Source organism: Mchenga conophoros, linkage group LG15, assembly GCF_057382185.1.
Source record: "Mchenga conophoros isolate Kocher_MC1m ecotype Shallow Benthic linkage group LG15, M_conophoros_male_GT1.1, whole genome shotgun sequence".
Taxonomy (NCBI): domain Eukaryota; kingdom Metazoa; phylum Chordata; class Actinopteri; order Cichliformes; family Cichlidae; genus Mchenga; species Mchenga conophoros.
In genome coordinates, this window is record NC_140540.1 from 29435779 (window position 1) to 29452050 (window position 16272).

A 16272-nucleotide genomic window follows, 5' to 3' on the forward strand; every position below is an offset into this window, starting at 1 on the left:
CTCTCCACCATTTGACCTTAGAACTGAAGAAGCTTCTTGGATGAGAGGTGAAACGTCTTCAAGCAACTTAAAGAAGTCCAGACGCTTTTATTTGCAAGCTCCTTTGACTACGATGACCTGGATGACTGAGAACCTTCACAGACATACATAAAAAACATCTCTTCTTTTTGGCCGTATGTATATCTGTCCCACTGATTGTGGCAGACTTCAAAAACAGCAGATCATTGTTTCTCTGAGTGATGGACTCATGCTAATAATAATATTAAATACATTCTAACAACAGCTGATCAATCTTAAACGTGCTGCTGTTGTTTAACGCGACCTCCGTTGGTTTCTTCTTTCTGGCGCAAAGTGGGCGATAAACAAACAAGAGAGATGGGACTTGCGACAGAAAAGCCGATCAGCTGATCATTAATCTGTTTCATGATTGAAGTAGAAACAGGAGAGGGAGGGGGAGAGAATGAGAGAAGAAGAGGCAGCTGTGTAGCAAAGAGACAGAATAACTCCAGCTTTGCGTCTTTTTCATTTTAGCTGAAGTAAGGGACAAACTGCATTCCTTTTCACCTCAATATGAAACATGTAATATTTTCTCTGAATACCAGATGATTCCGTTTTTTTGGGGATTTTTAAGGTTATTTATTAGAGTTGGCAACTCTAATAAATAACCTTATGAACAAAATAAAGTTCAAGATCAGTAACATCATAGCACCCACCCAGCTCTATAGAAACTCCGTCATGCTAGTTAGTACCAGTACGAAAAAGTCAGCATAACGAAAATAAACTACACCTAAACTTGGTTTATATCTGACCCAGATAGACTGCAGGTCATAACTTCTTACCTGAAATTCAGTTCACCTGACACTCGGACTGGAGGCCACCTCGGGTCTCTCCTCCTCCTGCCTCCCCTTTCCCTCATCCACCTGCTGGCCTCCACCACTTGCTAATGTTACTGAATCTGTGGAAGCGCTGCTATAGCCACTAGTGATGTGTCAGTCGCGAACGAAATGGCTCTTACGGTGTGTTCACACCGAACGCGATGGACGCGAACAAAACGCCACTAATTTGACGCGTGCACATTCGCGTCTCAACGCGTGTCCAAGAAAAATCCATCGCCGCGCGTGAACCGGAAATGTGGGAGGAATGTGGGAGGAAGTTGTGCCAGACCGGTATCTTTGCAAGATGGCGGCTGTCAAGCTAGCGCTTGAAGAGAGAGTCTCCCTTCTCTATGTACTGTGGAGAGCAGAGCAGCGGCGTAAAAGACGTCCTTGCCGTACCTGGGTCCATCAGGTCGTCCAGAGGCGTGAGCAGTTTGGTGAGTTTCACCATTTGCTCCAGGAGCTGCGCCTGGATGACGGCCGATTCCAGCGATATCACCGTCGGCCAGTTTGAGGACCTGCTTTCCCTCGTCGGTCCCAGCAGGCGCTCAATCCCACCTGCAGAGCGCCTGTCTGTCTGCCTGAGGTTAGTAAAAGTATTTAATACGGTAGTCCTTTATTGATACCTGTGCTAATATGCTAAACCATCCATTTATACACTGCTAACAGTGAATGCTCTCGGTGTTTACTGATAGAAAACTGTGGTACGGAGACGACTCTTTATAATGTTTCTAGTGATACTCAGAAGGTCTCATCAAGTCCAGATTTAATTCGATTTATGCTGTTATCAGTGTTTGCGATGATAGCATGGCTGTGGTGTCACATCAATGTATGCGCTCGGTGTTTGCTGATATCAAACTGTAGCATTAGGACCACTGAGTTAACCTTTGTAGTGATACTCACTCCTTTTTATTTAGACCTGGTTTAATTCTGGTATAGTTGAATATTTGTATATAATCCCTGCAGCTGTCAGACTCTATAACAGGGGTCACCAGCCTTTATTAAAACTGAGAGTTAGATAAAACTGAACAGTATGGTTCATCTTTAGTTACATGGTTCTATCTTAATAAGCTGTCTTATCACAGATTAATTTTTCAAAAATATTAATGATTTAAGCAAGGAAAGGGCTACAGCTCGTTATTTCTATTAATGTCTTACTTCATTCCTACCTGATTGACATGTTTAGGAATTATGAGTGATTTTCACACTGTAGTTGTAAAAGTTGCTACCAACCAAATTATGATATGTTAAAGTTAAAACAAAACACAACTGTTTTAGATATTATCTAATATACATTTTTTTAATTATCCTTATAATTACAAAATGTTTTATGTAAGATTTAAGTTTTGTGATTTAAATCAGACATTACAAAAGTATTTTGGAATTTGAATAATGTATTTTGTAACTGCAGTACACATAATACTAATTTTGAACAATTTTGTCCAGGTTCCTTGCCACCGGGGACTCCTTCAGGACCATCGCGTTCAGTTTTCGAGTTGGTGTGTCCACGGTGAGCCAGATCATCCCCCAGGTAGTGATGGCCATCTGGGACTGTCTAGTGGACGATTTCATGGCTGTGCCTTCAACTGAAGACTGGCGGTCCATCACAGAGGGATTCCAGGAGCGCTGGAACTTCCCTCTCTGCTGTGGAGCTCTGGATGGGAAGCACGCCCAGAGGAACCGCATATATCATATAGGAGACACACACATTGATGTACACTAAATATTTATTCCATTTCTTTTTTTGTGGTGCCCAAATTTATGCACCTGCTTGATTTTGTTTAAACAATTATTGCACACTTTCTGTAAATCCAGTGAACTTCTTTTCACTTCTCAAATATCACTGTGTGTCTCCTGTATGATATATTTAACCGTCTTTTTTATTGTAATAACGATTTATACAGGAAAATGATGGCTATTAACAATGTTGCCCAAACTTTTGCATCCCACTGTATTAGTATATTTGTCATTAGTACAATATGAAATAAATTCTACATGTGTGCTAACATTTGCTGTGTAGTAGAACTGAGACATTAGTCATTATAAAAATTTATTTTAAATAATATTAAAATTCTCAAACAGAAAACATTAAACATAAATATATAAAATATAAGTATTTACAGAGAGACAGGAATAAAAAGGACCCAGCTGCTCTCCAGAGCAGGAACAAGGCTGAGGAGGAAATGCTCCATTGGAGACTGGTGTGGCCTCTTCAGGGACTCCAGGATGGCCAGCTCCAACGCAGATGGACCGTCCTGGGACCCGTCCCTCATCTGCCTCAGAGCTGTCCTCCTCTGTGGGCCCGTAAAACAGCACTAAACACAAAGAAATGAGAAGGCTGCTACTAGATTTTCATTTCAACATCGAAAAAAACCAAGCAGGATATAATCAGATTGGTTGTAGACATTTAGTAAAGGTGATCACAAGGGGATCCCACCGAGTAAAAAGCTATCAGTGCTTGCTGTACTGCTGATGCTACAATTACATACCTGTGGTGCAGCAGCAGGAGCTCAGGGACTGGGGAGCCAGGAGAAGCAACAGGGGATGCTCTGCTGCAGAATCAGTTGGTTCTATCAATACAGTATTAAATGTTAACAGGTTGAATATAATAATCATAGAGTAGACAGTGGTTCCTCATTTATTGCAGGGGTTCTCAGAATAACTAGCCCCTCGCCACGCACTTTATACACTTTTTTCCCCACACACATGAACATTGGTCACAGTTCTCACAATTGATTCTCAAAGTGCAAACCTTTGTAGATTGCAAAACGTAAAAGTATTATTATGCCGCGTTTTGTCTTCATCTGCCCGCCACTTTCCCTCGCCTTTTTCCCTCGCAGTGCAGGTGTCTATTTCCGAATGAGGGTCATAGTTATGGGTGTTTTTGTGCTTTTTTTTTCTATTGGACGTGATGGCTATCAAAACCAAACATGATAAATTTGGCAAGCGCAGGAGACACGACACGAAGGAGATTTGTCAATCAGGCTGCAGAATGCAATGCTGTACTGTGCAATAACAAATCAGCGAAAAAGCGAAGCATGAGCGGGACCACTGTGTGCTGTTTATTAATAAACAATAAAATATATTCCTAAATGACAACATGGATAAAAGCAGAACGGTATTTGTACGTCAGTGGGAAAATAGCGGTGGCTTGCTAGCTTTTGTGCGGCTTCCCCGGGTCAGTAAAAACTTTCAAAAGAGAAATGAATGAACTTACCAGGTTGCCCAATCTCTTCACATATCTTCCTCCAAGCTCGGTCCTTTATATTCCTGTCTCGATACAGAAAGCAGCTGGTGTCGTACAGCTCCGGGCTGTTTGCTACCGCATTGATTAGCCTTCCCCTCCATTGAAGTATGAAGGGCTTTGGCTGGATCTTCCCCTTTGACCTAGGTCACAGCCACGTCACCAGGCTCCTGATTGGTTGTCGCGGCGCGATTTGACGCTGGAGTTCAGATTTTTCCAACTCGAGCGGTAGACACGAAACGCGCATATGCACAAAATGCAACACAAAAACTCACGCGCGTGGTTTTATTCGTGCGTCAAACGCACCAGACGCAAATCTGCTTCCGAATTTTCGCGGGACCTGCAATCGCGTGTCATCGCGCCTTTCCATTGACTTTACATGTAAACCTGACGCTCTATTCGCGTCCATCGCGTTCGGTGTGAACACACCGTTAGAGCCGGCTCCTTATCACGAGCTGTGGGTTTTGTTTTTTGTTCTTTCTCACCCTCTCTCTCGCACTTTTTTTCTGCTTCACTCCGCAAGCGAGCCTTGTGCTTTGCGCTGGGAAGAGGGGGGAGGGGCGGTAGTTACACTCGCAGTAGCACTGGAACAGAGCGGGAGAGAGAGACAGATAAAGAGAGCCAGGGACAACAACGTCACATTAGAAAGGTATAGAGATCATCCACAACTATTTTAAGTTGCGGATGATAAAGGAGTCAGAAGGTTTATTCATGCTGTCCCATATGACAGAGAATATGCATGTTCTTTTTGTTTTCATATTTTAATTTATATTTAATTGTGTTGTGGTTTGCAGTGTTTTGTGTTGTTTCACTTTAAATTTGTAAAAGGAAAAAGCTGAAAATTTAAATAGTTAAAAGTTGAACTGTGAATAGTTGGTTTTTGTAATATATGATTTATTTATTACATTTTATGTGGAGTGAATAAATAAAAGTATATTTACGGTGGCCCCTAGAGACAAAGCACACACAAACTCCAAAACATGTAAAAACTCCAAAACACTTAAAAACGTAATAGTACGTACAAACTTCGAAGCATGTACTGAGTGCTACAGGTGTTACAGGAGTGATACGTGTCCTGTTGTCAGGCCTGCAGGTATCAGGCTTGTGATGTTCTCCTTTATCTCATAGTGGCCAGAAATTATTTTTGGAGTGGCATCAAATTTGATGCAGAACACCTGATTGTTAGTTTTAAATGTTTATTTAAAAAAACGCCTTGGCTGCATTTTTAGGTAAACAGCTGCAAAAAACGTTGTTGTTTGCTAAACTCAGTTACTTTTTTGAAGAAGTAACTATATAATTAATTGCCCAACATTGGTCATTATATATTGTGTTTTGCAGACAGAGAGTTACAGAGCTCTCTCCCAGACCACAGACTCATACTCACAATACAAGTCAGAGATTTATAAAAAAGAAAAAAGAAAGAGAAAGTTGTGTTTTCAAAACTGGAGTTCAAGTTATTTTTACTTCCAATAGGGTTAGCATATTACAAAGGTCATGAACAATATATATATATTTTTTTAATTGTAAGTGGGCTAAAGCAGTTAATTAAAAGTAGTCTAACATAAATGTAAATGCTGTAATTTGATTATTTTAATAAACCATGTAACTTGGATGGATTCGATGCTGGCGTGGCCACAGTGCACACGTCTGCTGTTGCTCACAGTGGTCCAAGGAACCACTCAGGGAGTTTGGGTGTTCGCTCAGACAAATGAAAAATTAGAGGGAACATTGCCCTGAATGGTATGCCTCATTTTATTTTATTCATTTATTATTTTTATTTTAATGAAGCAAACAATAAATGAATTCCCCTGTGGTTACATAATTATTTTTCGACTTACAGGCTTGATCATTCTTATTAGTTAAGTCTCAGCTTAGTTCTAGCTCTTTAGAAATGTTTCAGTTTCAGTTGAAGAAAGATAGCGATGCTCATCTGTTTTGGCTGCTAGCAGAAACCTAGCTAACTCACCTATGCAACCCAATATTACCTTATTTCCTTTATAGAAAATTATTAATGTAGTAAGCTAATTATTGCTACTGGAGGCAATTTGTTATCATCATAATAATTCAGTCATAGTAGAAGACTGGTGTAAACTGGCCCTTTTCATATGTATTATTTTATTGATTTAAATTTAGCCAACAGTGGCAGCATGATTCAGGTACTAGTGAGCAAAATTTTAGTCTGTACAAGCTGTGAACATATAGTATCTCACTTATGCCACTTAGATCAAAATTTTACACACACACACACACACACACACAAAGAATGAGAAGAAGAATGAGAAGAAGAATGAAAATGAGCAGCCTAGCTTAGGTACATTGTTAATATATTAATTATTTTCATTAAAACTGTATTCTCAATTCAGTTTGTCTGTATTTTGATACAAGACACAGATTAGCAATGATGGGCCAACCAGAGACTATAGAGGGTCAGTGAAGATTGGTGCTCAATTTGAAAAAAAAAAAAAAAAAAAAAAACACTGATTGAAATACATTAGAATGTAGCTAATGTATTTCAGTCTGCTAAAGCAGACTCCCCAACATTCCTAAACCATGCCCTTTATATAAGGAACAGCCCGTCTTTTAGCATTAGCCTAGATAAAAATCCAGCTTACCTGTTAACTGAAGACTTCTCTGGTGCATGGTGTAAACAAGTGGCTTTTGCTGTTGATGATATAAAAAAAGACTCAGTCTAGTTTTATATTTCACAAGCAAGAGTATTATTGGTCAGCTTCCAAACCTTGCTAAGTACTCAGCTTCAAAATGGTCAACAAACTTTCTGACTCAGACAGAGCAGGTGGGTGGGACTGCTGAGCTCACAGCCAGAGCTGTGTGCCAGAGATGATCACCAAGTGTTCGAGCTGCCAGAAACCAAAGGTTTTGGCTCACAGGGAATACATGTAAATACACTGACCTAATTTTTAAAAAACTGTAGGCATTTTTAATATGAGCATCAGTGTAGCATGTGAAGGTGGAAAACATATCATAGGTCCTCTTTAAAATACTTTGCATGTGTTCCATCCAGCATATTTTGTTTGTCCATAGTGAGGCCTGCTGTAATGTCTTTGGTGGCTAAAGCTTAATCCCACGCAATGACCTTGTGTGGGACAGCTGGGAGGTAGCGCTTACATAATGTGCAGTGATGAGGACATACATAATTACAATCATCCTTTGTAGTCATTCATAAAAGGTTAAAGAGTCTTCCTCGAAGATGTCACTTTCTAAAGTTAGAATGGATATTGTAGATAGATCTTGTTAATCAACCTGACACAGCCAAGATAACTGAGAGAAAAGTTTGCTATAGAGTACTATGCAAAAGTTTGGAATCCCAACCAGTTCTTTAGATCTTCATTTAAGTTTTTAAAGTGGTCTTGAGCAATAGTTCTCCAGGAATTCCGAGGGTATTTTAAAGGTTTGCTTTGGACATCAATTCCTTTTTTACTCTTTGTACGAGCCCATTTTCAGATGAATGTTTTATTTGTTAAGACACTTCAGCTACACTGACCTCTGAATTATTCAAGCATAAAAATGTACCTAACTTTAGGGATTAAGCAGTGTTGTCTCTACACGTAACATAAAGGTTAGTGAAAAACAAAGCACTTAGTTAAACTTAGTTAAACAAAGCTGCTTGTTACAAAAATACATTTGTTCCAGTTTCTTTACTTGAATCTATGAAAAAGTATCATCTACTCTTCACTGAAACCTCATCAGAAATAGTGGAAGGGTGGCTATGAAGAAACCATTCTTAAGGAAGAGCTACAGCAGCTTTGAAATATGGAAATGTAACGCGTGGCGGACACTAAAGCGGTCGCGCCAGAATGTCACGCTAAAAAGAAAGATTCTTTAAAATACAAGGGGGAGCAAGCGAGTCAGATACCACGGGCACAGAAAGGAAGCAGGTCTGATCAGAAACAGTTTATTACTAGGCCAGGGAGCACAAATAAAACACCCTTAAAATGTACGTAATAAAATGTTTGCTCTCTACTAAAAACAATTCTAAAACCCGTAAAACTACCATTTTCTACATTCACTAACCCCCCCCTACTATAATTAGGCCACATGTTCATTATGGGTCCATCCGCAGGCCAGGAATTCCTCCTTTAGAGCAGAGTCCACGCCAGCCCCGTCTTCGGCAGACAAGAAAGAGCCACCCATCTTCTTGTCCTTCCGCTGGCCCATCACTTCCCAGCCCGGCTTGCGTTCTGCCAGAACAATGGTCCCAGAAGCGGCCCTGGCTCATGGCCATGGTGACCCTCCCCCAATCCAACTGCACCCAGTAAACAACAGTAGAGACCCTACTCACAAATGCAGGTAAACCTCTGCCCTGCTGCCAATCACACGCGTTGTCTCTTACTGTTGCCGTTCCATGAGGTCAGGACTTGGTCACCGCATCACACTGGCCATCTCGCATTAACCTTCCAGTCTGGGGCCTCTCTCTTCAGTGCTCAGCTAGCCTGTTTTTAAAAGGTCTTTACACAGCTGATAGGCCACCTCTGGACACACCCCTGCCTCAGCAGGTGGTCCCTATCAGCTAATTTGTCCCATGTGCAGCCAGTCCACAGTGGATAAAAACCATGTCACATAAAACACTAAAAACCATGCAATAGAAACAGAATAAAACCATGCAAATAAAACAACACTCATAAATAAACACTAAAAATCAGAATAAAACAATATACAAGATAAATACAAATTTCCACTGTGTGACAGAAACATTTGAAATTTTTGCCTCAAATGTATTTTTGCTACTCATAAATGTATGTTATGAGTATTTCAGGAGACGGCTACAACAGTAAGTGTCTGCAGCCATCTGCAAAACATGGTGGAAGCTCTATCGTGGTCTGGGGTTACATTTCAGCCAGCGGTGTTGGGGATTTTGTCAAACTTGATGGAATTATGAAGGCAGAATTGTATCGTTAGATTTTGTTCCACCATTCAATACCATCTGAGAGGCATGTGATTGGCACTGCTTTCATTTTTCAGCATGGCACAATGCAGAAAGAGAACACTTGGATAGAAAAGGCAGCCAACCAGAGTCCAAAGGAGCTTAGAAGAGGTCATACCAAATTGTGACTTTCTAGCTTGTTAGAATTGTACAGACACAGTTTTTGACTGACCTTTGACTTCAATGTATGTTTGCAGATACATTTCAATAATTCACTGCACCTATTTTCCATTTTCCTAGGAATATACAGGGAGTGCAGAATTATTAGGCAAGTTGTATTTTTGAGGAATAATTTTATTATTGAACAACAACCATGTTCTCATTGAACCCAAAAAACTCATTAATATCAAAGCTGAATGTTTTTGGAAGTAGTTTTTAGTTTGTATTTAGTTTTGGCATTTTTAGGGGGATATCTGTGTGTGCAGGTGACTATTACTGTGCATAATTATTAGGCAACTTAACAATAAACAAATATATACCCATTACAATTATTTATTTTTACCAGTGAAACCAATATAATATCTCCACATTCACAAATATACATTTCTGACATTCAAAAACAAAACAAAAACAAACATCCATGGATTCTGTCAGTGTTTTGATCTGTTCACCATCAACATTGCGTGCAGCAGCAACCACAGCCTCCCAGACACTGTTCAGAGAGGTGTACTGTTTTCCCTCCTTGTAAATCTCACATTTGATGATGGACCACAGGTTCTCAATGGGGTTCAGATCAGGTGAACAAGGAGGCCATGTCATTAGTTTTTCTTCTTTTATACCCTTTCTTGCCAGCCACGCTGTGGAGTACTTGGACGCGTGTGGTGGAGCATTGTCCTGCATGAAAATCATGTTTTTCTTGAAGGATGCAGACTTCTTCCTGTACCACTGCTTGAAGAAGGTGTCTTCCAGAAACTGGCAGTAGGACTGGGAGTTGAGCTTGACTCCATCCTCCACCCAAAAAGGCCCCACAAGCTCATCTTTGATGATACCAGCCCAAACCAGTACTCCACCTCCTCCTTGCTGGCGTCTGAGTCGGACTGGAGCTCTCTGCCCTTTACCAATCCAGCCACGGGCCCATCCATCTGGCCCATCAAGACTCACTCTCATTTCATCAGTCCATAAAACCTTAGAAAAATCAGTCTTGAGATATTTCTTGGCCCAATCTTGACGTTTCAGCTTGTGTGTCTTGTTCAGTGGTGGTCGTCTTTCAGCCTTTCTTACCTTGGCCATGTCTCTGAGTATTGCACACCTTGTGCTTTTGGGCACTCCAGTGATGTTGCAGCTCTGAAATATGGCCAAACTGGTGGCAAGTGGCATCTTGGCAGCTGCACGCTTGACTTTTCTCAGTTCATGGGCAGTTATTTTGCGCCTTGGTTTTTCCACACGCTTCTTGCACACCTGTTGATCACGCTTCAGAAGCTTTGCAATTTTGAGACTGCTGCATCCCTCTGCAAGATATCTCACTATCTTTGACTTTTCTGAGCTTGTCAAGTCCTTCTTTTGACCCATTTTGCCAAAGGAAAGGACGTTGCCTAATAATTATGCACACCTGATATAGGGTGTTGATGTCATTAGACCACACCCCTTCTCATTACAGAGATGCACATCACCTAATATGCTTAATTGGTAGTAGGCTTTCGAGCCTATACAGCTTGGAGTAAGACAACATGCATGAAGAGGATGATGTGGACAAAATACTCATTTGCCTAATAATTCTGCACTCCCTGTATAAAAATGAGGTCCCATAAGTCAGTAGTCTTTCCAGTTTGTGTCCTGAGTACTTTACATTACAGTGACAGACACTTAGTCAAAAATGGTTTTTCACTAAACTCAAAAGACTAGCAGCATGATAGAAAGGGGTTGCCACCAAATTTCTATTTCCATAAAGCCATTCTTCTTGCTTTTTTTTGCTATGGCAATTTACCTATTTATAGCACCTAGTAGCACAAAGTTGTTGTTGTTGGGTTTTTTTTATAGAAAGACCTATACGAATATACCTACACAAAGGAGAGTCCCTTTCTATACCTTGTGCCAGAGATAGACAAGGTCAATACAGTAATCTAGATTCCCAATAAATCTAAAGGGTACGATTGGATTTAGAAGCTGTGCTGTGACAGCCAAACTGCAATATCATGACATTTTCACTAAGATAGATAAGAAGACAACTAATAAAGAATCCAACAGAGATGGATGAGTGCTGGAACTGCTGAGCTCCAAGCATTCATAAGGAGACACCCTCCACTCAGTTCCAACAATGAAATCAAAGTCGAGAAAATAAATGAGGCAGAGAGTGCCATGGGAGGCTTAGCCATTGATCCAACAGAGAAACAAATCTGTCTTCCTCTCTATCTGCAGAGATCACAATAATACAGTACGGATCACCTGCGGCTGACTGTTACTGTGTCAGATTTGTATAAACCTGCTGCCTTTTTACTTGTTCCAATCATTTGAGTTTGACAACACATCGAAACTTTGATGCCAATGAAATATTGTTCCCTTTTTTTCCCCTTTTTATTTGATTAGATATTAATAGCCACATATTTAATGAATTTTATGATATCTTGGCTAGAGGGTTTACAACTATTCTTTCTCTATAGTTGTTTCTTTTTGGGTTTTAGGCTGGAATTTTTGAAGGGGTATAGTTTTTGGGGTGGCAATAGCTCAGTAGCTCAGGAGTTAGAGCAGGTCATGTACAAATCAGAAGGTTGGTGGTGATGCATGGCTGCTCCAGTCTGCATGCTAAATATCCTTGGGCAAGATACAACCCCAAGAAAAGTGCTATACAAGAACCAGTCTGTTTACCTTATTTAAAAAAAAAAAAAAAATTAAAGTAAGCCAACTGTTTGATCATACTATTGTCAACAAAATAGGTAAGAACACACATCTACATTGTGCTTGTCATAAGTGTGAACATTTTAAAAAGCCAGGGAATGTGCTGTAGTAATTTAAATAGAGGTATTGATAGATTTCAATAGAATTTTTGACTTACAGCTTAAACCCCCAGGCACTTATCTCTGAGCTGATTTCTAAATAGGTTTTTCTTCTTTGTTTGAGACAACCCTTTCACATAGAGTTTTTCTTATGGAATAACTCTCACTGACAATCAGTGTTGGTCAAGTTACTTGAAAATAGCAATTTACTACTTTTACAAGAAAGTAATCCCGTTACTTTACTGATTACTTATTTTAAAAAGTAATTAGTTACTTTATTACTTTGTTACTTTTTAAAAACATGATACACAACCTGAATACACAATAAAGCAATAGACCTTTCAGCCCAATTCTGTTTTTTCTGCATAATCCATCATATAAAATTGAATTAAACGAAAAAATCTCTTTTAAAAACTTGTTTTATTAGTTTGAATCTTTTAACTTTATGCACATTGCATCAAGCAAAAAATAAATTATATGCAACATTCTCTGACTGGAAGAAATTTGTTTAATATGTTATTTTCTGCATAGTTTTTGTGTTTACACTCAAAAGAATTCAAATCAAAGATTCAGCAGCACTAAGTTTTGTCGCTCTTAAATCTATTTTCACCTGCTTAGCAGGAGCGGGGCCGGTGGAGGTTTGCCTGATGCAATAGCGGTCATGTCAGTGTTTCTCTGTGAATTTCACATTCCCATGGCAGAGTGCTAGGTGCTTGCTCAGATTTGAAGGTAAATTTTTTGCTGTAGAAAGTTTTCTTCCCATGCAGAGTGTACAGCAGATGCTAATGTTTTTGTCACTTTTTTGTCATCCATTGTTGACTTACACACCTCTGTTGCAACCACGGACGTCGCACACTTGTACGTCATTGCCATGAGACACTCTCACAAACAAAATCACCGTTTAGTAACGCAGTAACGCAGCCTGCTTACTGGAAAGTAACAGTAATCTAATGACTTTTTTTTTTGCAATAGTTATTCTTACTTTACTTGTTACTTGAAAGGGGTAATCGGATTACAGTAACGCATTACTTTTAACGCATTACTGCCCATCTCTGCTGGCAATACATAGGAGTGAATGACCTGAATCAGAACATTGGACAATATTTGCAAAATTGATAGAGTTTCAATTTAATTAAAAGAGGAAAAAGAAAAAAGGTTATAAGGTTAATCAAGTGGCCATTTGAGAAACTGCAGTTTTCAGTTAATTTGAAGTAGATGTACTTGACAGCTCCAGAGGTTTGATGCTTGGTTTTCTTTTTTGGTTTTTTTGGTTTTTTTAAGAGATTTTAATACCCGATATTAAAATGTCTTAACCCCCCCCCCCCCCCCCCCCAAAAAAAAACAAACAAATAAGCATCTCTTTTCCTCCATATAATAACTTCATGAGTTCAATACTCATCTGCCTGTTCAGTGATTTCTTATATTCCAATTAAACTCTTGTTTTTTTCTTTTGGAGTTGTATTTTGGCCATTAGCTTTTATTTACAAAGCATCAAAGACATAAACAAACATGCAAACTGAGAAACAGTCTCTTTTACCTATCTGTCTTCCCTCAACACATCCCACTTTCTTAGTCACTGTCTTTCATTGCCTCTCTATTGTTTTTTGCATGGCCCTTGATACAAAGGATAGCATGAGTGTTAATATCAGCTTGTAGCTGAGAGGAATTCATTTATCTGGTTTCCTTCTCCCTTGCATCTGAGTAGTAGAGCCAATAAAGAAATTGGTTCTGCTGCAGCCTGAGGACAACAGACAAGGTATATCTGCTTCTAGCAGATGGCTGGACCAAGACCATTCTCCATTAACAGTGGAAGTTAACACTGACAAACCACAATCAATTATATTTTAAATAAAACCTCATTCATCCAGACTTCAAAACCCAATGTAATCCTTAGTTAAAAAAAGGTAAGACAAGGCCAGAATCCATTTTATTCAAACCTAAAACTTTTAATTTAAAAGTACAGCAATATTCATTTCTAGACTCTAGTCTTCTTCTGTTTGTCTACCACCACTATGTCCGGTTGGTTAGCCACCACCATTTTGTCCGTCTGTATCTGGAAGTCCCACAGGATCTTAGCTCGGTCATTCTCCACCACCCTTGGGGGCATCTCCCATTTTGACCTCGGAACTTCCAGGCCGTATTCGGCACAGATGTTTCTGTATACTATGCCGCCCACTTGGTTATGGCGTTCCATGTATGCCTTGCCTGCTAGCATCTTGCACCCTGCTGTTATGTGCTGGATTGTCTCTGGGGCATCTTTACACAGCCTGCACCTGGGGTCTTGCCTGGTGTGATAGACCCCAGCCTCTATGGATCTTGTACTCAGAGCTTGTTCTTGCGCTGCCATGATTAGTGCCTCTGTGCTGTCTTTAAGTCCAGCTTTGTCCAGCCACTGGTAGGATTTCTGGATATCAGCCACCTCCTCTATCTGCCGGTGGTACATACCGTGCAGGGGCCTGTCCTTCCATGATGGTTCCTCGTCTCCCTCCTCTTTCTTGGGTTTCTGCTGCCTGAGGTATTCACTGAGCACTCGGTCAGTTGGGGCCATCTTCCCAATGTATTCTTGGATGTTCGTTGTCTCATCCTGGATTGTGGTGCTGACACTCACCAGTCCCCGGGCCCCTTCCTTCCGCTTACCGTACAGCCTCAGGGTGCTGGACTTGGGGTGAAACCCTCCATGCATAGTAAGGCGCTTTCTTGTCTTTATGTCAGTGGCTTCTATCTCCTCCTTTGGCCAACTTATTATACCAGCTGAATACCTGATCACGGGCAGGGCGTAGGTGTTGATGGCCCGGATCTTGTTCTTACCGTTCAGCTGACTCCTCAGGACTTGCCTGACCCTCTGCAGGTACTTGGTGGTTGCAGCTTTCCTAGCTGCCTCTTCATGGTTCCCATTCGCCTGCGGGATCCCCAGGTGTCCTCTATGTAGGGCTGCTCGATTATGGCAAAAATGATAATCACGATTATTTTCACTGAAATTGAGATCTCGATTATTTGACGATATTTATTTAACCCTTTAAGACCTAGTATAGAACCAAGTCCGCCAGAGCTTATATTATTTTTTTACATGTTGTAATGCCATTTGTGGGAGCATTTCAAATTGCTATACAACTGTTATAGCCCATATTTTAATAATATGTATGCATTAAGTCCATAGTAACTACATTAATTGCAAAAAAGTGCAATAAACTACAAAAAAAATTGAAAATCTTTTTTTTATATATATATATATATATATATATATATATATTTCTACTTGGAGAAATTTAAGAGGTTTATCCCTCAAAACTTTAAATACAAAAAAGTTGCAAAAAATAGTTTACAACAACAGGAAATTTATTTTGAGGGGCTTCATAGTTTTATTTTGGAGATACACCAATTTTTATATACTGCAGGAAAAACAAAAAAACAATCCTATGATGCAAATTTGCAACGAAAACAGCATGTGCAGCAAAATAAACTGTTTCCACCAGTGCAATTCGAGTTCTAAGCATCCCAGAAACTATTCAGAAAAGTCAAACATGACTTATAAAAACACCAGTATAGGCTTTTAAGGCCTACAAGTAAAAAACGACATTTTCCGCGAAAATGACGTCCCTTCCGGTTTCGGGCAGGAAATGGCGGACATGCGATAGTTCGCGCTGAGTCTGTTTCACTGTGGGAAGTGTTACGAACAGCTGATTGGATCGGCAAAACGTGTTTCTTTAATATTATATTTTTGTTCCTGCAAGCGCTTTTTATGCAATTTTTGCAAAGCTATATGTGGAAGGAAACCGTGACCTAGGACAAGGTGATGGCATGAGATGTAAGTACAACTCCTCTGGTTTCATATGCAAAAAAAAAAAATTGCGCTAGCTTACACGGTTCAGGTTATACAGGGATTTAAAAATAGTTATACAAAACGGAGCGTGCTGCTCTGACCGGCTTAAAGGGTTAACAATAACAATGTATTGAATAATGAATAATGACTTTAAAAAATAATATAAAATAGTGTGCAACACCACTGAAGTTTTTTTTTTACCTCTCTTTTCAACCAACGGCAGTCACTCTCCTCTCCAAATAACTTCTGCTTAGCTTTCCGAGCTTCCCTCAGGTCCTCTTAATCAGCGGTCTCCAACCTTTTTTCCGTCACGGACTGGTTTATGCCCGACAATATTTTCACAGACCGGCCTTTAAGGTGTTGCGGATAAATGCAACAAAATAAAACTAGTACCGGTACAGAAAAAAAGATTTATTCATAACACACGTGAAAAGACCCAGGAAAACCGAGTTAACAATCAA

General features: G+C 39.9%; 1 protein-coding gene and 1 long non-coding RNA gene across 2 annotated transcripts; one reads left to right on the forward strand and one right to left on the reverse strand.

Annotated features, from left to right (window-relative positions):
* Positions 1-1225: 1225 nt before the first annotated feature.
* On the forward strand, positions 1226-2598 carry LOC146558599 (uncharacterized). Its single transcript, XM_085247738.1, has 2 exons — positions 1226-1461; positions 2322-2598. Exons 1-2 carry the CDS (start codon positions 1226-1228, stop codon positions 2596-2598), a joined length of 513 nt encoding a protein of 170 aa, XP_085103864.1.
* A 409-nt stretch (positions 2599-3007) lies between these two features.
* On the reverse strand, positions 3008-4218 carry LOC146558600 (uncharacterized). The gene is made up of 3 exons (XR_014888507.1): positions 4093-4218; positions 3365-3445; positions 3008-3190 (listed from the first exon to the last, which is right to left on the reverse strand). It is a non-coding gene; the product is annotated as an uncharacterized LOC146558600 (long non-coding RNA).
* Positions 4219-16272: the final 12054 nt, after the last annotated feature.

Bases quoted from the DNA above. Each gene is read 5' to 3' on its own strand.
- LOC146558599 (XM_085247738.1), top strand. From the start codon at position 1,226: ATGTACTGTGGAGAGCAGAGCAGCGGCGTAAAAGACGTCCTTGCCGTA. The intron at 1,462-2,321 runs GTTAGTAAAAGT...AATTTTGTCCAG, and splicing joins CGCCTGTCTGTCTGCCTGAG to GTTCCTTGCCACCGGGGACT.